The sequence below is a fragment of the Chelonia mydas genome, chromosome 2 (assembly GCF_015237465.2).
Source record: "Chelonia mydas isolate rCheMyd1 chromosome 2, rCheMyd1.pri.v2, whole genome shotgun sequence".
In the NCBI taxonomy this organism is placed as follows: Eukaryota; Metazoa; Chordata; order Testudines; family Cheloniidae; genus Chelonia; species Chelonia mydas.
Window position 1 is genome coordinate 63,893,318 of NC_057850.1, and position 23,989 is coordinate 63,917,306.

The window sequence follows — 23,989 nt, forward strand, 5'->3', positions numbered from 1 at the left end:
TGAAGTGCAGAACCTTGAGTACTGTTATCAGCTGGCACAGATTAGAGCAGCTCCAAGGGTGCTGTATCTTTCACGTGGGCAGAAACTTGGCACAGCAAAGAATCTGGCCTATAAATCTGACCAAGGGATTTACACAACATTTCAAGTTCCTGGTGAAGGGTTTGGTACCAAAAGCCAACAATCGGGAGCCAAGTAATGACATATTTGCTTTTTTCTTCTTTTGTTACTATATAGAATATTTATTAAGGGTGGAAACAGTTTTCATTTTGGGATGATTCCTGTTTCCATTGTATCTCCTGCACACTCAAGGTGAAAAGTTGAAAACCTGAAAATAGTGGAGTTTGTCCTTGTAAACAGGAATAAAATTAGATTTGCACAAATTTGGTGCATAGCTCATCTTAGGAACCCTCAATTCTCCTGCCTCTCCACCCCAGTAGCTAAGTTTAAAAATACATTTAGGTCCTCTATTTAGGTCCTGTACCATTGAAAATGCATATAATTATTTGATGAAAAATGCCAAAATTTGAATATTATTCACAAAATATAATTCAACCAACTATAGGGCTGGTTGAATAAATGAAATACTTATTCACAAATAGCACATATGTTTGGTAAAATCATGATCTGTTCACAAACAGGAATATTCAAATGAAACGAATTGAATGAATTATCATGGTCCAACCTCTTCACTAAAGGAACACACAATAATTTACTTATAATGCACCCCTAATTATACAATTGTGGGGGTGAAATTTATTCCTCCCATAACTAGTGAAAAACATATGACCTGACACAAGACCCTTGTATTGTTACCTTTGGTGGCCTAACTGCACAAACTTCTCTTAGTTCCTCTACCAATCATACTGAGCTGTTTGCCCCCACAGTACTCTATGGCAGTGAGCCCTGCCTGTTAATCATATTGATTATTACAGTGATATTTTGGTCTGCTATGCAAAATCGGAGTAAAAGGGTTTTGTGTGTGGGGAACTTAAAAGATTTTGCGAAGGATCAGGTCCTTCTCCCTGTAAACCAAGGCAAAGAGAGGAGAACCTTGCAGCTTGGCCACAGGAGCTACTAAAGCCCATGGCCTGCAGTGGCAGCTGTGGCTTACTGCATTACATGCAGGTAGCTCAAGGTCACATCTTGCCACTTTCATCGGTGTTGAGAGAGCTGCTCAGCATTCATCTCTGTGTCCATCAGAGACTCCCTGTGTGGCCTCCCTGTTTCCTGACCTCATGCACAATGGAAATGAAGTAGCGCTGTTGATTAATCGCTGTTAACTCAAAAAAATTAATCCTGATTAATCGCAGTTTTAATTGCACTGTTAAACAATAGAATACCAATTTAAATTTATTAAATATTTTGGATGTTTTTCAATATTTTCATATATATTGTATTCTGTAATTGAAATCAAAGTGTATATTATTTTTCATTATAAATATTTGCACTGTAAAAATGATAAACAAAAGAAATAGTATTTTTCAATTCACCTTATCCAAGTACTGAGGTGCAATCTCTTTGTTGTGAAAGTGCAACTTACAAATGTAAAGATTTTTTTATTGTTATATAACTGCACTCAAAACCAAAACAATGTAAAACTTCAGAGCCTACAAGTCCACCCAGTCCTACTTCTTGTTCAGCCAATCGCTAAGACAAATAAGTTATTTTACATTTACAGGAGGTAAAGCTGCACTCTTCTTATTTACAGTGTCACCAGAAAGTGAGAACAGGCATTTGCATGGCACTTTTGTAGCTGGCATTGAAAGATGTTTACGTGCCAGACATGCTAAACATTCATATGCCCCTTCATGCTTCGGCCACCATTTCAGAGGACATGCTTCCATGCTGATGACACTCATTTAAAAAAATAATGCATTAATTAAACTCATGCTCAAATAAATTGGTTAGTCTCTAAGGTGCCACAAGTACTCCTTTTCTTCTTTAATTAAACTTGTGACTAAACTCCTTGGGGGAGAATTGTATGCCCCCTTCTCTGTTTTATCCAACTTCTGCCATATATTTCATGTTGTAACAGTCTCAGATGATGACCCAGCACATGTTGTTCATTTTAAGAACACTTTCGCTGCAGATTTGACAAAACGCAAAGAAGGTACCAATGTGAGATTTCTAAAGAAAGCTACAGCACTCGACCCAAGGTTTAAGAATCTGAAGTGCCTTCCAAAATCTGAGCGGGACGAGGTGTGGAGCACGCTTTCAGAAATCACTGAAGAGCAACACTCCGATGTCGAAACTACAGAACCTGAACCACCAATAAAAGGAAAATCAACCTACTGCTGGTGGCGCCTGACTCAAATAATGAAAATGAACATGTGTTGGTCCGCACTGCTTTCTATTGTTATCGAGCAGAAACCGTCATCAAATGTCATGATAAAGAGATTGCACTACAGTACTTGTATTAGATGAATTGAAAAATAATATTTCTTTTGTTTTTTTACAGTGCAAATACTTGTAATCAAAAATAAATATAAAGTGAGCACTGTACTTTGTATTCTGTGTTGTAATTGAAATCAGTATATTTGAAAATGTAGAAAACATCCAAAATATTTAAATAAATGGTCTTCTATTATTGTTTAACAGCGCGATTAATCACGCAATTAATTTTTTTAATCACGTGATTAATCGTGATTACATTTTTAATCGCTTGACAGCCCTAAAATGAAGCATTTCTGCTAAAATTAATCCCTTCTTGTATTGTAAGGTGGGGTAAAGAGGAGAACTTGGCTGGCCTTTTCTGTATTTCTGATCCTTACTTGTCTTTTGGCACCCTAGAGACTAACCAATTTATTTGAGCATGAGCTTTCGTGAGCTGAGCTGTAGCTCACAAAAGCTCATGCTCAAATAAATTGGTTAGTCTCTAAGGTGCCACAAGTACTCCTTTTCTTTTTGCGAATACAGACTAACACGGCTGTTACTCTGTTACTTGTCTTTCCAACCTGCCAAAAATAGTTCTAGTCTTTAGAGTCTTTCTCCCTATGGAAGCCCTTCCTGCTATTAATTCTGTTCTTCAGAGGACTGTCAATATTTCTGCTATGTCTTATTTGAGATGAGATTGTCATGTGTGAATTTACTGTACAGCATAAGGACATACCATTGATTTATATGTAATGTCTCAATTCTCTATCCCTTCCTTAACACAGCCTAACAGCTTAGTTACTCTGACTGCTTAAGCAAACTTAACAGCTTAGTTACTCTGACTCCTTAAGCAAACTGGACTATCCACAATGACACTAGAGCTTTTCCTCAAATGTTACAACTACTTCAGAACCCATCACCGTGTGTATGGATAGTTTCAGCTGTTCCTTGCACTTTCACTCGTATAAATTGAATTTCAGCTGTAGGTGTGCCATGCCGTCATCTAGTTTTGTTCAGGCCCTTTGGTGTGTGCCTTGCAATCCTTCCCTTTATTGACTAATTACATCGTTTTGTGTTGCCAGCAGATTTTCAACCCTTCTTTGAGGTTGCTAGTAAATAAATTGAACAACACTAGTCAGTGCTGGTTTTGGGCTACACCACTACCAGCCTTTTGCTATAGAACAGGCCATTTATTCCTAATCTACGCTTTCTATCTCTTAGCTAGTTTTTAGTCCATGATTGAGAATTACATCTCACCCCGTGGGTACGAAATTGGCTGAACAGCATCTCACTGTTACCTTGTGCTCTCCTCACATCTGTTCATTGTACCCACCTGTTGTCTCTTTTGGACAGAGGCTATCTTTTTGTTGTGTATGTTTACAGAAACTAGCACAATAGGGCCCCAATCATTAACTGGGCCTGTAAAGGCTACCGCAATACAAGTAAATAAACATATGAATAGTCATACTAATTCTGAGGGACTTTGTATCACCAGACCTTAGACTTTCAAAGTCAATTATATCCAATGGTTCTTCTTTCTCATTCAGTGAATTATGACAGGTTAGAGAGATACCATTTAGCCTAGCAGAAGTTGTGCTGGTTTTTCCCCATTATACTTGTTGAGGTGCCTTCTAACTCTAATGATTTTTGTTAACTATGTTCCCTAGCACTGAAATGCTGCTCTCCAGTCCATACTTCTCAGGATCACCTTTATTATTGTTTTCAAAGATGGGCTGTCTCAGGGTGCCTCTGTTACTACCCAGTGAACCTCTTTGCCTAGCTAGCTCTGGTAGTTTCACAGCCAGCCATACACCCTGGGCTGCTTATCTTATACCAAGGTGTGTATTTACTCCTCTCTTGCATAGTAATGCCAGGCAATGCAGTCTTACAGCCGGGGAAGGCTTCCCTGCAGCGCATGCAAACTGTTTGCTTCCTTCTGACCTCCTCCTGAGCTGCCCCTTGCTTCCTGTTTCCTCCCCCATGTTCTCTCCAATTACCTTGCTAGCCCAGTGCTCACAATGCCCTCCAGAAAGTGTATAATTGCCCTCAGCTGGACCTGCAGCCTTCTCCAGACTGTCAGTGTTCAGCGTGCTGCTGATAGCACTCTGTCACGTGGGCACAAAGTTCTATTCACTTCTCTGTATAGCAGCCATTTTTGTCTGCTTTTAAAGGAGACTAAGGGAGTTAGGTGCCCAACTCCTGTTAAAATTCAGTGGAATATCAGCATCCCTGGAGTTTGTTTGAAAAGCCCAGCCTGTAATGATAAACTACATAGCTTTTGTTAGCATCCCAGGTGCATGTCCATTCACCGAGAGCTCTCCTCAACAGCCTGCAAGTATCCCATGTGGAACAAAACTGTACAGGTGATGTGGATGCTCAGCTCAAGATCCTTGTACCCTATTCCTCAGAGCCACACTGGAATCAGACCCACATTGCTTTCACTATTATTTATTTGTCCTCTGGTAGCACCTAAAGCCCCAGTCCTGGACCATGGCCCCATTGAGCTAGGTGCTATACAAACACAGAACAAAAAGGTAGTTCCCATCAAGCCTTCTGTGCTCGTGGAAGGGACTAAGGAGGGAAGGCAAGTTCTGGCCAAAGTTGATGTTCTGTTCAGTTATCACCTAGCTTCACTCAGACTGAATTTGCATGGTGAAATGATATATTTTTAGCCTGGCTGAACACCTGCACCTTGCCATTTAACCACACAGGCTTTTTTGTTTAGTTCACTTTTTTGCTTCCTTTTTGTGTTGTGGGCTACACAGACCTTCTGTCTCGCCATTAAGATATTCTCAAACAGCCTCTATACTGCTTCTATGAATTTTAATTTCCTAACTTTCCCCTTCAGGCTGTTAATAACTAACTTCCTATTTTAAAAAAAAATCACCATTTTGAAATTGAGTGCCATGGTAGTATTCCTTGGTATGATCCCCCTGTGAGGATGTGGAACTTAATTACTGTATATTATGGTCAGTCTTAGTGGCTGAAACACACTTGCTTCTTATAACAATTCAGCTGTAAGTCAAGTTTCTCCCCTTTAAACGCTCACACAAACTATTGGTTATGGTAGTAAGAAATTGTTTTCCAAGTCATGCCCTCCTGTGACATTGTTTACTCAGTATTTGGGTAGCTGAAATTACACATTACCATTCTACTAGCTTCTATTGCCTTTCTAATCTCACATACATTTCTGGGACATATCCTAAGACAGTGGTTCTCAAACTTTTGTACTGGTGACCCCTTTCACATAGCAAGCCTCTCAGTGTGACCCCCCCCTTTATACATTAAAAACACTTTTTAATATATTTAACACCATTAGAAATGCTGAGGCAAAGTGGGATTAGGGGTGGATGCTGATGGCTTGCGACCCCCCCATATAAGAACCTCATGACCCCCTGAGGGATCCTGACCCCCCAGTTGAGAACCCCTGTCCTAAGCTTTCACTAGGGTCCCTTTGCACTGTAGAAGCTATAAAAGGAACATCATATCAGTTCCAAATGGGCAAGTGAAGATTCCCTTTACTTCATACACTCTCCTCCACTTTTGTATCACGTTGTGGGTGGAACCACAACATGATGCCCTGTGGCAAACCTGAACCCGTGGAACATCCTTTAGGGCAGTGTTCCTCCACCTTTTTGATACCAGGGACTGGCTTGTTGCCTTCCTAAACTGTGCCAGGGAGACCTCAGGGGCTGGTGCCGGTCCATGGATCAGTTGTTGAGAAACACTGCTCTAGAGGACTCTACTGGCTAGTATAAGTTAGAGCAGCCCTTAGGATGCTCTAATTTATGTCCAGGGCAGGTTCAGCCCCAAGGTCAAGGGAAAGGATGATGATGGCTTACCACGGCTTTTGCTTTCCCCCATAGTTGTTCCCTTTGACTTCATCTTTGTTCTGATTGAGAGCCCCATGTGCATCCTAATTTTAATAAACTCAGATTTGTATTCCTGCTGAATCTACCTCATAAGTATTCTTCTCTACACAGAAAACCTATTCTTCCTAAGACACTCTGTCTATATCCCATAGATTCTTTAATACGTAGTAATACTTCTCTTCTTCTTCTACCAAAACCAGTATAAATTGCAGCCAGAAATCATGGTATAATGCAGTTCATTCTCATCTAACCAGTACATGAAAGCCAACCTATTTGTGTTTTCAAGCTTCCTGCATTGGTACAGAGGCATTTGTAGTCTTTATGTGTAATGATGCACTCATCTATATGTAACCCTTTGCACTGGGATGCCTATATTGGATTTCTCTGCCTTTCTTCTGGTGCAACCTAAATTAGAACATGCCCTCTGATGCCTCAGATGTGAAATGTGAAGGAGAGCAAGGAAGACTACAACAAGGTGGAAAAGCTCAGGAGTTACCCTCTATTTTGGGACCCAGAAGAGGCTCCTCTGTAGCCATGCCACACATTGGAGGAGCTCAGCAATTTGGAGGAGGGAAATTCAAAGAGGTGGCTGGGCAGTAGTCATTGTTGGTGGCAGGCTTCCCTCTGAACTGGGTTGCTATTCATGCAGATATCTGTCTGGAAGTTAATGCTGATCCTAGCAGCTGTAACTTCTACTCCATTGCACTTCCTCTGAGAGGGCCATTCCACAGTATTCATACAATATTTAAAACCAGAGTGAAATCAGGTTTGGATAGGATACATTTGGATACCCCTCTTGATAAGCTCTGTGATGCTTAGCTCACCCAAACAGAACCTTGGAATCTCTTGAGCTTGAGAGACACACTCAACTAATAGGGACAGTCTTTGTCTTAAACCTTTAGAAACATGCTTAGCTGACAACAATACTGGCCTAAACAAACTGTTCCAGAGATTACAGTACCTAGTTGCACAGCTAATGGGAAATTTCTGTGTAACCTAGTTCTGACAGAGAAACAAACAGGCTCCCAAGGATTAATTTACATTTGACATTGCTTGCATAAAAGAAGGGAGTCTTTGTAATAATTAGCCAATGAGAGTAAGAATTCAGGCAATGGAAGAAAATGAATAGCTGATTACAAAAATAGCACATGCTCAGTAATCATAGTGAAGTTACAGTAGCAACAAAATGTTTTTCTAACTTAGATACATCTGAAAAATTATTCTTCGGCAATGGCAGCATATTATTGTACATATCTGCTCACTATGATCCTCATTCTTGTCCCGCATTTTTAGATCCTCCCTGCCCCTCCCCCAAAATCCAACAATGGGCATGCCATATGTCTGCCTTCCTGTGGGGAACAAATAGTGGAGCGGATATATAGAGGGAATCCACAACATACTGTTGTGATGTTCCCCTGATGTTATCTGGACCAGTGATCTGTTAGGTCACTCCAATCCTTGGCTCTGGGAGCCAGCCTTACCCTGCTCTGCTGTGAGAACCCCCACTCCGGGGCTGTTCCTGCACACCCTCTGTCATGTAAACTGCTTGGATTGTGCAATCAGATGACACTAGTCAGTATCTCCAGTCCCAGACACAACCCTAGGAACCACTGTCTTGCAGTGTCCAGTTATGTTCGCTGGATGCTGCAAGCTTATATGAGTTCGTCAATTTAACAAAGAAATTGATATGTACCAGGCTTGTTATCCCACGGGGAGTCTCTGACACGCTTCAAACCATCACACTGCTTCAAGTAGAATAAACAAACACATTTATTAACTACAAAAGATTTTAAGATTTTAAGTGATTATAAGTCAAAGCACAGCAAGTCGGATTTCGTCAAATGAAATAAAAGCAAAACGCATTCTAAGCTGATCTTAAAACTTTCAGTGCCCTTACAAACTTAGATGCTTCTCACCACAGGCTGGCTGTTGCCCTTCAGCCAGGCTCTCCCCTTTGATCCGCGCTTCAGTCACTTGGTGATTATGTCTGTAGATGGAGGTGGAAGAGAGAGGAGGAACATGGCAAACATTTCTCCCTTTTATCATGTTCTTTCTTCCCTCTTGGCTTTGTCCCCCCCACCCCTTCAGGGTCAGGTGAGCATTACCTCATCATAGTCCCTGACTGACCAAGGGAAGGGGGATAACTCACTCAAGAGTCCAACAGATCCTTTGTTGCTGCCTATTCTAGTGTCCTTTGTTCCTGTGAGGCTGGGCTGGGTTTTTCCCATACACGCCCTGATGAGGTGTGAACTGCCCCTCTGTTTCTGGAGAGTTTTGCCTGGGCTTGTTTTAAACCACAAGGACACATTTTCAGCCTCATAACTATATACATGAAATTAAAACCTATAACATTACTATAACAACAATGCTCAGTGCATCATAAGCCTTCCGAAGACAGGACAAACTTTGCATTGGATACCACACAACCATTTTATAAGGATGAACATGGAGATGCAGGGGTTCCCCCAAGGCACAGAGTGTCACAACTGTGAAGTTTAAATCCCCAGCCATATTCTTCACAGAAGTGTGGAGAAGAGCTCAGTGTGGGAAGAGCACAACTGGGAGGCTCATGAGCAGAGCTAATCCTCAGGACCACATCACCATGTTAAAGGGGTGCCATGGGCCATGGCTGCTAGCTGGACTGGGGGAAGTGGCTACAGCCAGGTTGTGCAGGTGCTTCATGCTGCATTCTGTTCTCTCAACCAATGTGCTGTTGCCTTGTGCAGACTTTTTCTGTCAGGGCCCAGTCCTGCTGCCACTGAAGTCAATAGATGTTTGCCTTTGAGGGAGCATGAGCTGGCCTGTAATTGCCTTTCCAGTCCCAGCTGCTTAGTTTACTATTAAAACTGTCATTTGATTAGTGCAGAAGGAATGGTTCTTTATGTTTGTCCAAATACTAAATGAGGATTTCATAATTCCTCTTATAACAGTTAAAGAAAGTAAAATATATATATATATATATATAAAATACTTTTTAATGTAGAAAAACTGGGCAAATTATTCCCTATTGTGTAAATGTATAACATACTTGTAGTCAGGGCTGGATTAAGGCTAAATGGGGTTTAGATCCACCAAACCTTTGTGTGCCTGTCTGCCTAGACAGATGGCTTGCTCAGCCTCCTCTTCCCAAACAGACTCTTCCTCCCAAGTGTGAGCCCGTTCCCTTCCTCAGAAGGGAAACAGACCAACTCACCCTAGTAGGTAACTGGCTCCCATTTGTCCACCACAACCACTGAGCCCAGATCTCAAAGGTCCTACACCAATCTGTACTGTTAATCAGATGTGTCATCATAAATAATGAGCTGTGATTTATTTCATAGGGAGCTTTTCCATACAGCATCTCAGGAGGGGTCTGTCACTCAGATGACAGCTGGATATGGGAATGTGGCAGTAAAGGACAGGGCTAATAGTGAGTCAAGTCAGACATAGCTTAGAAGACTAGGTAACATTGCAATCCAGAGTTTGCACTGCTGGATGTCTGCAGCCAGGTACCTGATATAGCACTTCCTGACTAGGTTTCTCGATGTGTAAGAAAAAGACTGGCTGACATCAGAGCTTAACTGATCGCTTTTGTTCTCTGTGAATTCATGACCCCTTTGAGCTGCATAGAACAGCCATTGACCTAGTCAGGAGTGAACTTTTACAAGATTCTGTGACTCTGTTTGTTATGGAGAGAAGCTGACTGCCAGAACTAATAAACCTATCAGCAGTACTGAGAATGCCTCTGATTCCATGTCAGGCTCCAGCACCCTAGGGCCCCATCTTTTCATTCAGACATAAAAGATCTTGCTCTGGTGGCCTGGAAACAGAAAAGCATGGTTTCCTAAATCAGGGTTGGTCAATCATTCTAAAGTCGCAGGTACATTATTAACATAGGGCCTGAAGCTCAGGTCCTTACTGAGTTTGTATTCAGTCCTTACTTACTGATGCAAACCTCAAGTTAATGTCAGAGGGTATTTTGTCTGAGTAAAGCCATAAGGACTGAGATCAGTGCGTGTTTGGCTTAAGGAAGGATGGAGCAAAAACTAAGTAAGGTCCTTAGGATATGGCCCCTACAGAAAGAAATATTTCTCCTAGGCTCAATCTAGTATCTGAGTTTCTTAGATACTTAAGAAGAAACTTCTCTTTAACTGATGGCAGAACAAGTCAATTTCATCAGTGCAGTGTTATTTATTTACCATTTTTAAAGTTTCAGTTCACTTTGAAAGGAACTCGCTACTAACTTGCCACTCATCCAGCTACAATAAAATCCTCTGAATTATTATTTTCTCCTCCAAGGAAAATAAGTTCTTCTTTGACAGCTAAGGATCTTTTCCTAGTTTTATAAATAGTTTGTGAAAATACTTCTCATTGTGCATCCGAATGGCAGAGTAGCTGACTCTTTTTGGCTCAATAAAAACATCATAACCAGTGAAAATCAAAACTTTAGCGGAGTAAATTGTACAGAACCTTTCCTGTTGTACTGACAGTCTCAGCTTGTTTCTCCTCTGAATGATGGATGCTTTAAAACCACATAATGATAAACTGCCAGTACAGTCTAGTGATTTTAGTCTATTATTTTACCAGATCTGTGGTTATAGTCATATCAGTTTGGGGTATCACCAATATGTGCTCTTTATATGACTGCCTCACATTAGTGTAAAATGAAGGTTAGCAGAATATTGTGCATTAGTCTGGTAAGGATCAAAATGTTAGCATCACTCTCAGAATAGTGAATATAAATTGCTGCATGTTGGATGGAAAGTGAAGCTATGAAATGTACAGTTACAAAGGCATCATATATTTGTATTATAAAAATCTTCAGAAGTGTTGGGATCAGTTCTTCAAGTGGACATCCAACTCCCATGAATATTAACAGGAATTGTATGTTCTATCAATTGGGGAATGTAATCCTCAGAGTTCAAATTGTATAATCTTTGTTGGTAGATGGGTTTTCTTTTTTTTGCCATCAGTAGTTGTTTTTATTTTTGTATCTCATGTTGTTACCTGACTTTTGTATGCCTAACCATATTACAAATAAAACAACTAACAAACAAAAGAACACACACACACAAACACACACACACACACACACAAAGAGTAAAAAATAATTGGTAGTTTGAAAACAATGCTTTCCTAAGAGCAGAATTGTTTTTCCACTTGTTTTCTGATGTCTCCCTTTCTTGGTTCTCCCTTGGTGTACCTATCTATTTACTTATGTGGCCTCCATCAATTTAGCCTCTGAGTGATTCCCAAGTATATAAGACTAGAATGAAGAGGTACAGTTTTGAACTCTCTTTCTTCCTCCCCTCCTGGAGGAGAATTAGCTTGATTAGTTTTTTAATGAAGCTATCCATCGGTTTATTTGTTTAAATGTGCATGTATAAAGTCATCAGTGCTAGAGCGAATGCAGTAAGGCATGGGGTCGTTCTTATAGTATGATTTGTGGTCATTTCTCATTATGTTGCCTGTCTAATTCAGACTGTAAACTCCTGAGGACAAGGCCTTTGTCTCCTTCTTGTCTGTGAAGTGCCATGCACAATGTCTCCTGGATCTCTTCCAGTAGGCACTGGGAGCATTCTCACTGTAACCCCATTAGGAGCATGCACTGTGTGTTTACCTGAGGGGGTGGCACTGTGCCCCCATATTTTTCCTGCCACTCTCAGCTATGTAGTGGTCACTAGCAGAGAATAGCGCATGTGCTCAGGAGAATGCAGAGCCTCCCACTGTAGCTGGCGCGTGAGGGAGGGAAGGCTCCTTGCACATGCAAAAACCAGGCACAATCTGTCCCTAACTAATGCTCATATGCGCCCATCTCTCATCACAGTTAAATTCAGGAGTCTTTTAATTCAACCCATCCTATTCTGCCCCTCTCTTATTCCCCATCTGCATCCATTTTTATCTCCTAGTAGTAACTGTCATCTCAGTGCTTCATTTCTGCACCCACAAGGTGGCTCAAGCAACCCTCTGAAGCCAAGGGACAGAACCAGATACATAGAGTCCTGCGCAGATACAAAATTTGTATCCTCATCTGATCCATGATCCACAAAAATGGTCTGTGGATGTGGATATCCACTACAGAGCTCCACAGCTACAAGAACACAAGAGCACTTGTCCTCCTCTGATGTGGACCATAATCATCCTGATCTCCACCAGGTCACTGCAGCAGCAAGGTGCACTTCACAGCACAAATCCCCACCAGGGCTTCTGTTGCACAGGACGCACTTCACAGTATTTCTGCTCCTCCTTGTAGACTGGCCACAGCAAAATTTGACCACTAATGATTTTCTTAATAACAGAGCTACAGTTATCAGTCTTGTTACACCGAGATTGGGGCCCCATTGTACTAGACAATGTACAAACTCGTAGTAGACAGTCTCTGCCCTGAAGAGCTTACAGTTTAAATAGATAGGCGAGACACAGTGGGGAAGGCACAGAGAAGTGAAGTAATTTGCTCCCCAGTACACAGCAGGTCAGCTTCAGAAATAGAATCCAGGTCTCCTATACCCCAGTCTAGGGCCCTAGCTACTAGGCCAGTCTGCCTCTCAACAAGTAAAGGATGCTGATGTTGTGCTATATGGGGCTTGTACATTCTTCCCCCTCATTGAGGAAAATCTCAAGTCATGCATTTTCCTTTTAGAACTTCAGAAAACAACATGTTGCAACGTTGCTGTCGGAATGCAAAAAAAGTCAGATTACAAATGTTACCTCTTTGAACGTAACAACACACTGAATGTCATGGTGGCTTTAGCTCAGATCTGCCTGTTGACTTAGTCAGAGTAATGGGCTCTCTAAACGTTCAAGACCATTGTTACAGTCACAGAAAGAAAGGTTTACGCTGACATTTAAAATAAAATTAATAGCAGTGATATGGGGTATTGTTTTCTGCAGTACCAAGGACATTACCATCACAATTACAGTCACTGGAATGTTGTTCTTTTTTGGGTGTCTGTACAGACCTGTTTGTAGGAAGTAGATTTTTCCTTCTTAATTTCAAGGTTTGTTATGTTCATGAGACTGCGTGAGCCCCCTCTAGTGGCTAATGTAATATCTGCAAATTCCAGTCTAATCAAATAATGTAGCATTTTGGACAAATAGTCTGCCTTCTAAACTCATTGGGTTGTATTAGTTCAACTTTTTCCTAGAGACAGTATTAGTAACTAAATTGTCCTTATTTGATCTTTTGTTTTGCTTTTTATAGAATCATTTAATATTAAAAAGTGAAAATGGAAATAAAGGTCATTTTGTGAAAGTTTCAAACTTATGAAAAAAACAAAGTTACAAAAGGACACATTTAAATAGTAAACTTAAACAAGATGATTTGCTCCTTCACACTGATTTGGTTCCAAGTAAGGCTTTATGAATGCAGGACGTAGAGGGACACAGCTTAGTTCTGTGTCTTGTTTTAGCTGGTAATTTATTTGCCTGTAACTTCTGTAGCTATGGGTAAGTACCTTTTATATTAGCACTGCTAGATGCAACTGGACTTTCTAACGAAACTTAGCTTGGAGTTTTCTTTATCATGTCAAATATTTGTGTTCAGAATGAACAAAATGATCTAATATGCTAATTTTAAACAGTACATTTAAAGATTCTTTATTGAATGTTTCTGAAAGAATGATAATCAGATTTGTATGTTTGGTTTCTATCTGAGCTGAAATAAGGGATGAGGCAGCAGTCTGAGGGCCTGATCATGGGAGATGCTCAGCAATCTAAGCAAACTCTCTGGGAGTGGAGAGCAGTCATCCCTGCTTGGGGGTGCCAGGCAGAAATAGTAAGACAGACAAAAACTCTATTTTAAAGACTATTTTTTGAGAAACTGGGAAAAATGCTAGATAAACAGGTGACATTTTCACTCCTCAGACACGTAACAGTGCAAAATATCGATCACTCGATTTTACAACAGGGAATTAAATTTAGTTTTTTGTAGCTGTTTTATCTTCATGGAATGTGCCAGGGCTGCTCCTAGATAAACTTAAAAGCAAACATGCTTGAGTGGGGGAAACCTCTGCAATGCTATGGGCCACAGCCAAGGAGATAACATGTTATCATTAGTGCTGGAAACAGTCAGCTGTTTGAAATGCATATTGCCATTGACTATATAAAGCTGTCAGTCTTCCCCTTTCTTTCTTTTCATTAACAGATTGCTTCTGTGACAGGGATTCCCAATGCTTGCTGGGCAGCTGTACCAGTTTGCCAGAATAAGACCTCCCTTTTACCAGCCAGTGACTATTGCTTCCTGTTTACATGTGCAGCAACTAATTCAAGCCCTAATTTCCCAAGCTTTTACTGGCACTTTGGGGGAAAAAAGGCAGCGTAATACACACTTATTATCCACCAATACCTTCATCTCTCGCATCTGCAAGCTGCCTGTCTCCACTTCTCCCCAGCCATGCTGCCTGTGTTTACCTTTTCCCCATTTAACCTTTTCCCAACCCATTGTTCAATGAGCATGGGGCGGAGGAGGGATTGTTGTTCAGTGATGAGGTCCCAGCGGTTCACCATTGCAGTGGTAGTTCATGAGACATGTACTATCAAGAAGGCACAGCCAGCCAATTAAATGAACTTTACGAAAATCCATGTCCACAGCCATACTCTAATGTGGCATATATAAATTTGAGGTTTGGAAGAGAGCTAGCTGGCAGTGAGAGGTAATGTCGATGGGTTGAGTTTGCAGAGTTTATATCAGTGCCCCAAAATGAGGGAGTACACCATTTGTAATGCACTGCTCCCACATTGATCCATGCCTTTGTCATGAATACTTGAGAGCTGAATGCAAGGCATCCTTTCTGTGGTTAAAATAGGAGGGGAGGCTATCAACAGTACCTTCTTTCTTACTGGATTTATAATGGTCATCATGGGATTCCATCTTCTATAATATGTGCTGGCTTTGTTAGCTAAAATCACCTTCCTGTTTTTCAGGTACACAGAAACTTTTACCTACTGGTGACATTGTCTGTATCATTTTGTTTAGCTCCATCTAATCCACTGGAACTCTACACGGTACAGCAGTATTGATGAAGCAGTGGGGAAGAAGCACGGTATAGCTATCATTGCTCTGTTCGTGCAGGTAAATATTTTACTGTGGTGATCACATGTTATCATTTGGCTCCTGTAAAAGAGTCCCCTTCTACTTTCTACTGTTAGTGATTTCAGAAAACAAAAGAAATCGACAGCTGCTTGTATTCTATTACAACCAATGTTCCCTCTAAGTTTTCTCAGGCCGTGTGTGCAAAACATTTCTTCTGTGCAAATTTTTGACAGGCTGTGTGCGTAAAAAATTGCTTCTGTGCAAATTTTTGTGCTTCTGTGCAAATTTTTGTGCATGAGGTGTTTCGCCGTGTGCGCGGGGTTTAGGATCTGTGTGCACGTGCACACACGCACAGCTTAGAGAACAGTGATTACAACAAGTGTTTGTCTACATGTATCTTCAGTGTATATGGTAACTAAAATGATATTTGATTAAAAGCAACATATTTAAAATAATGTAACTAAAGAATGGAAAACATGCCATCTAACCGTCTTGTCCTGCAGCCTTGTCATGGCATATAAGCTAAACAGCGGTGGGCTGGGTAGGTACTTGGATGACATACCTTTAAAGAACACCTAGGTGGCAGCAGGAAGTGGTGTTGGAAATTCAGAAGGTGCCTTCTCACTCAGTCAGTGCTGAACACTAGCATGCTAGGTGGCACTGTGCTGCTGCAGGTGCTGTATAAAAACTGAAGTGCTGACCACTTCTTTGCTCGTTAAAAGTCCCACAGCACTCTTAATATGAAATAGGCTGTTAGCGCTGACGTTCTGGCCAGACTTCTGCTTGGGTTATTACATCCAGGCTCCATCAATTCACTCTGAAGTTTCAATTGGAAAAGGAAATTCTGAAGTTTCGTCTCCTAAACTGTTGTGTACTGCGGCATGGTGCTACCTGTAAATGGTGGCAGTACAACACAGGTCTCTGCTGGGACAGGTGTGGAATCACACCCCTCCAGTGGGAACAGAAGGAGGTAGTGTGCCTCTGGGATACAACACCTCCTAGAGCTCTCAGGGACCAAGTCCACTTAAAGTTTGCTCCCTTCCAGTCTTGGTCAGTCCTGTTATTCAGGTCCTGGGAGATACGTGGACAGGAGGAGTGTTGTGTGGATAAGTCTCCACTTACTTTAGCACAGGCCAGTGCTGCCAATAGGGGTGACCCCGTAGAGAGTTTGTGCTAGACCCAAGGACACCACCATAGTGTGGCCTCTGCATAGGAGCATAAGGTGGGGAGAGACTTTCCCTCTTCGGAGACGTTGGACTGGGAGATGCTGGGTGATGGTGGTCATAGGGCAGCCCTTCCTGAAAAGTCAAAAATAAAGGGGCTGTGTGGCCTGTTGATGACCCTGGGAGTTAATTGTGGGTTCATGTGATCTCCTGACTCTAAGTGGCACTGAAGTGGCTTCAAGAGCTGTGAACCCTATGAACAAAGCCAACCGTTTTGATACCCAAAACCCCTGTGAACCCAAAGCATTGATTTCACATAGCCCTAGTCATGACAAGCAGTGAACAGTTCCATTTAAGGAGGTTCAAGGAAGAGAGTTATGATTTACGTTTTGATCAAATGGATTCCCTTTCACAGTTGTACTGTTAATTAGTCATATTCCATAATGAGCTTCTGAGCACCTCTGAGATTTACCTCTGTTTGAATGTAAAGGTACATTGGTTACAGTCTCAGTGTTGAGATAGAATTGTTAAACAGTAATGCTAGAAATTCTCAGTTCTCTCAACTTCTTATCCTACAGGCTTATGTCAAAACTGCTTATGTAAGTCACCCTCTAATTCCAGCAGAGATAACCTTGGAGTCACTTACAAAGTTACATACCATTCTTAAATAAATCTTTGAAACTTAACCAGTATCTTTTTTTCTACTTCTGTCTCTTGCCTTAAGCATTCCATGATGTTTTCTTATTAGTCAAGAAAGGCTCTACATAATTAAAAATTGTCTAAAGAAACATCATAATTTGCTTTATGCTACTTATCAATGGTCCAGTGAGAAAACAAATTAAGTCACATTTTCTTTTCACTTCTGTTAAAGGCAGAAAGAGTGATTTTTTTTCAGCCCCTGCTGTTTATAATCGCTTCTTGGAGGTTTCTAACTCCTACTGAAACTTTTTTCCTCCTAAAAACCTATATGCGCAAACACATGCCCGAGCGCCCCCAAGACCACTAGTCAGTTGGAAGTGTTGGGTGCATTTTTAAAATAACCTATTCCTGCCTTGGTGCAAGTTCCCCCTGCACTCCAGTTCCTCCCATCCACAGGCATTGATAAACATTTGGCAGATTAGAAAAAAAGTCAAATTTTAGTTCTTTCAATCTTGTCAACATTCTTATGAATGTAAAAACACCGCGGGGGCTTGTTCTGCTCTCACGATGCATGGTGTAAGTTAGGAATAACTCAGCTGAAATCATGATGCAAGGTGACATCAAAATCAAGCCCAGAAAGTTTTATGAGTTCCTGATTTTTAGGGAGGGATTTTCAAAATCACCTACTTGAGAGCACGAGTCCCACTAAAAATCAAGGGTCCTGTGCTCCTAGATCACTTACGTGCTTTTGAAAATGCTCCCCGTGTTTTATTCTATTGCCCTTGTTATACAGGAGGTCTGACTAGATGATCACAATGGTCCCTTTTGGTCCTAGGAAACTGTAAATCTATTATACTATTCTGTATAGACTTAGATAGACTCTGTATAGACCCTCCCCATCTTAGGATCTTCCAATAAGGCATTAAGCAATGTGAGTAACATCTGTCATAAGTGGTTCATTCTTTCTCTCATCCTCTCCAGAGGGGGAGAACTGTGTGTGCAGTGAAGTTTTTTGCTTCCGTAGGTTTTTTTAAAAAATATGCCCATGCTGCTCTATTAGTGCTTATGTACCTAGTTCAGAAACATACTGCATTTAAACAATGACATTTTGTAAACTATCTGAGCGCATTTGTGCCCATGTACATGTGCATACAGCTCTTGATGAAGTCAATGGCAGGAGTGCATATATGTGTGAGCATATATATATATATAGCTCAGGTTAGAAATGGGCCCTGATTCTACGATGCAACCTGGCTACTTTAAATCTACATTAATAATCAGGATCTTTCATTTTAAAAATTTCTTTCTACATGTGTCTTTTGTCTGCTTCTCAAAGACATTCAATAAAGGTCTGGGGTGAAATCCTGGCCCCATTGAAGTCAATGGGAACGTTTTGCCATTGACTTGAATGGGGCCAGGATTTCACCCCTGGAGTATAAAAAGGGTGTGGGTGTGTATGGGGGGATTGGGGAAGAAAGGGGTGAGCTATGATTCTGCACTTCTCATCCAAGCAAACTTTCCTTCGCTTCAATGAGAGGTTATCCTCAATAAGGAGTGGAGCACACAGCCTCAGCTATGCAATACTATGGGAACAAACTCAAAGGTTTCTGTCATGCTTGTGTACTAAGTTCTCTTCTACGTACTCTTCTAACAAAAATGTGTAAGGACAGATTGTAGCCTGGGCATTTATACCTCACGATGCTGCATGACTTTGACCCTTACGTGAAGCATGTGCTGCACTGTGGAGGCAAAACAAGGTGAGTTCAGGCTTATCAACCTTGACTTTGACTTTTTTTTTTAAAAATTCTGCCAGTTTCTGTTACTGTTTTAAAGTTACTTAAATCTAGTTTCATTCAGGCCAATAACTTTATTGTATGTGAATTAGTACCTCTTGTTTGAATTTGCCATGTACCAGAATAGTTGGTTAATCCAAGGTTGTATAACTTAACTACAAACGAGCACTGAATTGGCCAGACTTGTTGACCTTTCTCTTGGTTTTCAGAAACAATACAGCAGCGAAGTTCATTTTTGGGTTTGCTTGTTTGTTTGTTATGTTTCAGATAGGAAAGGAACATTTAGGCCTAAAGGTCGTAACTGAAATTCTCCAGGACATCCAGTACAAGGTGAGGAATTGTCTGAGGGAACCAGAAATAGTTGACAGAGATGGACTGAATGGGGGATGGGCAAAGAAGATAAATTGAAGCAGAGAAGTCAGAAATGTTTGCGCTAAGATATCATGTGGGAGCCACAATACAGTGGTCACCATTAAAAGTCAACATTTAACAATAAATCCGACACAATTAGTACAATTATTTCCTATTCTGACTGCAGGGAAAGTTTTAATCTCATATACCAGTAACGGTTCACAAGTATTGATTTTTTTAATGATACCAATACTTTGTCAATGTGAACTCAACCACCAAGAAAGATCTGTACTGAATGTTCAGAGAACCCCATTATCAGTAGTCCCCAACCTGCCAGGTTTCAAGTTATACAAGAGCAGAATATGCAGACCGAACACCCAGGTAAAATCACAACTGCAATATGGCTATAGCATAGTGGAACCCTGTTAAGAGAGTCAATGAATTAGATATGGCATTGGAATGGTATTCAGGGGATCTGGGTTTATAAAGAGCTTTGAGATGGATGAATGAAAAGTATGAAAATGTATAGGTCTGAAAAGACTGAAGCATAGGAATTTTAGGAATTATGTATTATTATTAATTAATCTGAATTTTAAATCTTGTTTTAGTTGAACAATATCTCATGTACTCAGGTGTAGCATTCATTTCTACAAACTATTATTGTGTGTTTTTGTGTACGTGTGTGTGTGTGCGTGAGAGAGAGAGAGAGAGAGATTGTGTAGAACGATTTATACTTTATTGGTAGCACAGATAAAAATAGGAAGATCCTGAATGCTTACTCATGAATTCACTGGGCCAGCATGATACATTCTTTGTGCATACATACATTTTATTTGCATTAAGCACATCAACATAGTCTTATATTATAAAGTGTCACCCCCCAAAATCACATCTTCAATGTCAACCCAACTTTGCCCTAATCAAAAGAGGTTAATGAGAAATTTATGATAATATATTCGCTAATACTTAGAATTGGTATGTTACACATTTTTCTTACAAGCTTTACAAGTCACGGAGTGAAGCACAACACTTCCTGCTCGGTGGGCCTGATCCAAACCCACTGAAGTCAGTGGAAGTCAATGGGCTTTGGATTGGATTTGTGTTAGGCATTTTGATGTGGGAAATACAAATCCAGATGCTCAGGACTTGGCATGTAAAGATAGGAGGGAACTGAATTTCAAACACTTTGTTTTAAAATGCATTTTTAGTTAATTCATTTTACCGCACCTGTAAATAATATCCAGGTGCTTCCAATTTAAAATAAAAATTAAATCAAATGTAACCAAAGAACAATTAAAAGGATCTTCCTTAAAATGCTTCCCCTTTCCTAGAGCAAGACAGCCACTGCAGAGATCCTGCCATCTGCTATTAAATACAAACCCACATGCAACATATAACAAAATATTCCTCCAGGGAATAACCCTTCCCCCCCACACTCACTGGTAATTTTTACATTTATAAAGCGTTGATGTTGGTGTAAAGCATCTTTTTGCAAAAAACCCCAAAGCTTTGAAATTCACTTTTGAAAATCAAAGACAATTTCAATTGTGCGGTGAACTCTGTGCTTGGATGCACATGTTGTCATCCATGATCTCAAAGGCCATCTGCTATTAGGCATCTATGGGCAGAATTTGGCCCTTAGAAATAATGGAGTAAACAGGCTGCTTGGGACAAAGCTCACTTAGGGGCCAGTCCTGCGTGTAGGCACGTTGCTTCACCTATGTGGAATCCCACTGAAGCTAATGCAGGAGCTGCAGGATCAAGGCCTTACAGGGGGCTCTGTGCCAAAAGGAGAGACTAAGGTAGCAGAGATCTACAAAAATGGGCTGGGTAGCCTTGGACAGAAAATATAAAATAAATAAATAAAGGGGTTGTATAGCTGCAAGGACTAATGTAATGATGATTCAATGGAGACTGTCAGCAGTGGTTGCCAGGGACAGAAATTCAAGGCTTACTGTGATGACAACTTTCAAAGGCTTCTTTTTTTCCCTTCAACATCTTTTTAATGAGAACTGGTGATGAGATGGATTTGTATTGATTTTTCAGGGGAAGTCCAAAACAATACCCTGTTTTAATCCCAACTCTTTATTACCAGGTAGGTGTTGTTTCATATACAGCAAACCTTTACTTACTAGTGTAGATGTACTGTTACATATGTTGTGCTCTGAATAGTTGAATACCTTGTGCCACTTTACAAAATCCTGTTGCAACTCATTCTCTCCTGGAGAACAGCTTAATGCAGCTGAATTACCAGCAAAACTCTCTGTAGATCAGGACATGGGTGCTCCATTGACCAGCAGTGGAGATGAACAGTGTCTGGCTATCAGCAATTTACCCATTGAGTGCCCATTATATTTCTCATTGTGTCTAATCATTGTTTTCAAGATTACTGCCTCTGCCATGCAGCTGCCAACTGTGATACGCACAGGAAGTGACAGCATACATCAGTGGCTTCATTGGTGCCCTAGAGGCACAGACCCAGCCTGGGGTGATGTGGAGGTACAGTGTTTTCCTGAGCATTCCAGCTGGGGAGTGTGGATGCCAGTATATTCTTTAAGATTGTGCAACATCCACTACTCTCTGGCCAGCCAGCTTGATAATCTTCCATCCCTGCTGGCTCTGGGGGAGACATTAGACTCAGGTTAGAGGGAAAGTTGTGTGCTATCTTTGTGCAGTGCTCTCTCCTCCTCCAGGCTTCAGAGGGTAGATATTAGAATTCCTTATACAGAGCTGTTTTTCTAAACAACTACTGTACAAAGTTTGATAATTAATCCCCACAGCTCCGTTGGGCTTGATGTCAACGGAAAATATGCCCCAAATGGTAGGAAATGTACATCACACATGGGTAACAGAGAAGTTAAGTGACTTGCCCAAAGTCACACAGCAAATAAGTCTTAGACCAACAAAGACAAATAAGTGTAACCAACCGCATTGCAGGGTGTCATGAAAATGTGACCCCTTTTTTGACCAGTTCTACCAGTTTCCTCCAGAACAAAGCTTCCATTGTAAGGGCTGCCTCCATGCCAAATTCCACGCCATTGTGGCAGTCTCTTTCCACATTACAGACAAAAAACTACATTAAAAGAACATTTTTAAGGTTGGAAAGTCAAGTACTGAAAAGATAGGAAATGCCAGAATTAAGGCTGCAAATGCAACCTTAATTCAGCCCCCTGTTGCATATGCGTTATGATATAGTCTTTAATTACATGCTCACATACTGGTTTTTTCCACAGGACCCTTGACTACCAGCTCTGCCTAAAATTAAAGACTGGATTGTGGTTTTAAGCCCATGCGCATGTTGGGTGAGGGTGAAAATGTTTGCAGTGGAGCAAGGCCGACGGGAGAACTAGGAGAATGCATACAGTGGCACTTCTACAGGGTGCAGCAAGTGTTCTTCCTCATGATGACCAAGGTGCACATGTGGATATGGAGGGAGTGTATAACTACAGCCCTCGTCATAGCTGCTCCTCCTCATGGGGTTTCTGTTGCAGCTCTTGGCCCTATCACTGTGGGAGCACAAGAATTTAAACCCCAATCTAGCAAAGAGCTCTGAGCTTCCTGCAGGATCAGAGCCTGAAACTGTGTCTGATCTCCTCTGACCAAGCTACAAGAAAGGAACTGATTCTTTCATCTTCCCTTTTATACAGGCAGGGCTAGGCACAGTCTAGTCCTAAAGGAGGCAGCACGTACTAATGGTTAGAGCAGAGGACCAGGGAATCAAAAGACCTGGAATCGGTTTTCCACTCAGTCGTATATTTGCTGTGTGACTGAGGACGTACGCTCTGTGAACCTTGCTTTTTCACATTTGTAATATAGGGATAATAATAGCCATTTCTGTAGATTTTAGCAGTTTTAGATTTTTGGACAGAGTAAGTATAAATTATTATAATAAAATCTGTGTATATATGAATAGAAACTCCTTAATTACTACATTAACATTAAATACTCTTTTTAATTTCAGATCCTCTTCTACGTGATTATTGGGTATATGAGGGCTCCCTTACCATCCCACCTTGCAGTGAAAATGTTACCTGGATATTATTTCGATATCCATTGACTGTATCCCAACTGCAGGTAATAACTGTGCTTAAAGTGACCTGAGAATATGGTTCTGAGCTAAAGGTTATAGCGTGCAAATATACAGCATGATGCTATATCCGGTTTTCCTTGAAGATCTCATTAAATCTGTACATGGCTTTTCAAGTCAATGTTAAACCTTTTTAGTCAGTGAATGCGTGGAAAGGTCAAAGATGGAAAAAATCTTGTTATCATTTATCATCTGCATTTAAAATAATTCTTTGCTAAAGTGAAAGCAAGAAATCAATGAGCAAAAGAAATTCAATCCTTTGTAATCAAAAGCTTTCAAATATCACTTCTTTTTGATGTTAAGGGAACAAGGACACACTAGGAGACACTGTGTCCTGGAGAATGAAAATTGTTAATAGTGCGGGTTAACTCTATTGCTTTGCACTCTATTTAATTTATCTTACTCTTTTCTTAATCTTACATAGTAAAGTTAGCAAATGAACAGTCAATATAAATTTGGCCCATTTTTTTAAAAAGATGCTTCTATAATACATGTAAACTTTTCTGCGCAACATAAATAAAAAATACCAGCGGAAACTGTTGGTGCTGAACACATAAATATTCCCCTGCAGTGTTTGAAACCCAATCATAGGAACACCAGCAATGAGCAAGGTGAACCTAACTATAACATAGAATATGAATGCATTGATTTTTCATTGTCCGTGCTGAGAGAAGGCAAAACAGCAGAGACAAAAGAGCATA

The 23,989-nt window shown here is 40.7% G+C and overlaps 1 protein-coding gene across 3 annotated transcripts in view; it reads left to right on the forward strand.

The window, feature by feature from the left end:
- CA8 (carbonic anhydrase 8) overlaps positions 1–23,989 on the forward strand; it is a 49,615-nt gene that overhangs the window by 16,801 nt on the left and 8,825 nt on the right. For 2 of the 3 annotated variants that reach the window (XR_006288513.1, XM_007059462.4), the window contains exons 4-7: positions 15,199–15,294; positions 19,118–19,180; positions 21,248–21,296; positions 23,163–23,275. Coding sequence is in view for 2 of the 3 variants with exons in the window: in XM_007059462.4 (XP_007059524.3) it covers positions 15,199–15,294; positions 19,118–19,180; positions 21,248–21,296; positions 23,163–23,275 (321 nt within the window). In the remaining variant the exon portion in view is untranslated. The remainder of the gene's footprint in view (positions 1–15,198; positions 15,295–19,117; positions 19,181–21,247; positions 21,297–23,162; positions 23,276–23,989) is intronic. The other variant, XM_037892566.2, reaches the window with a different exon arrangement.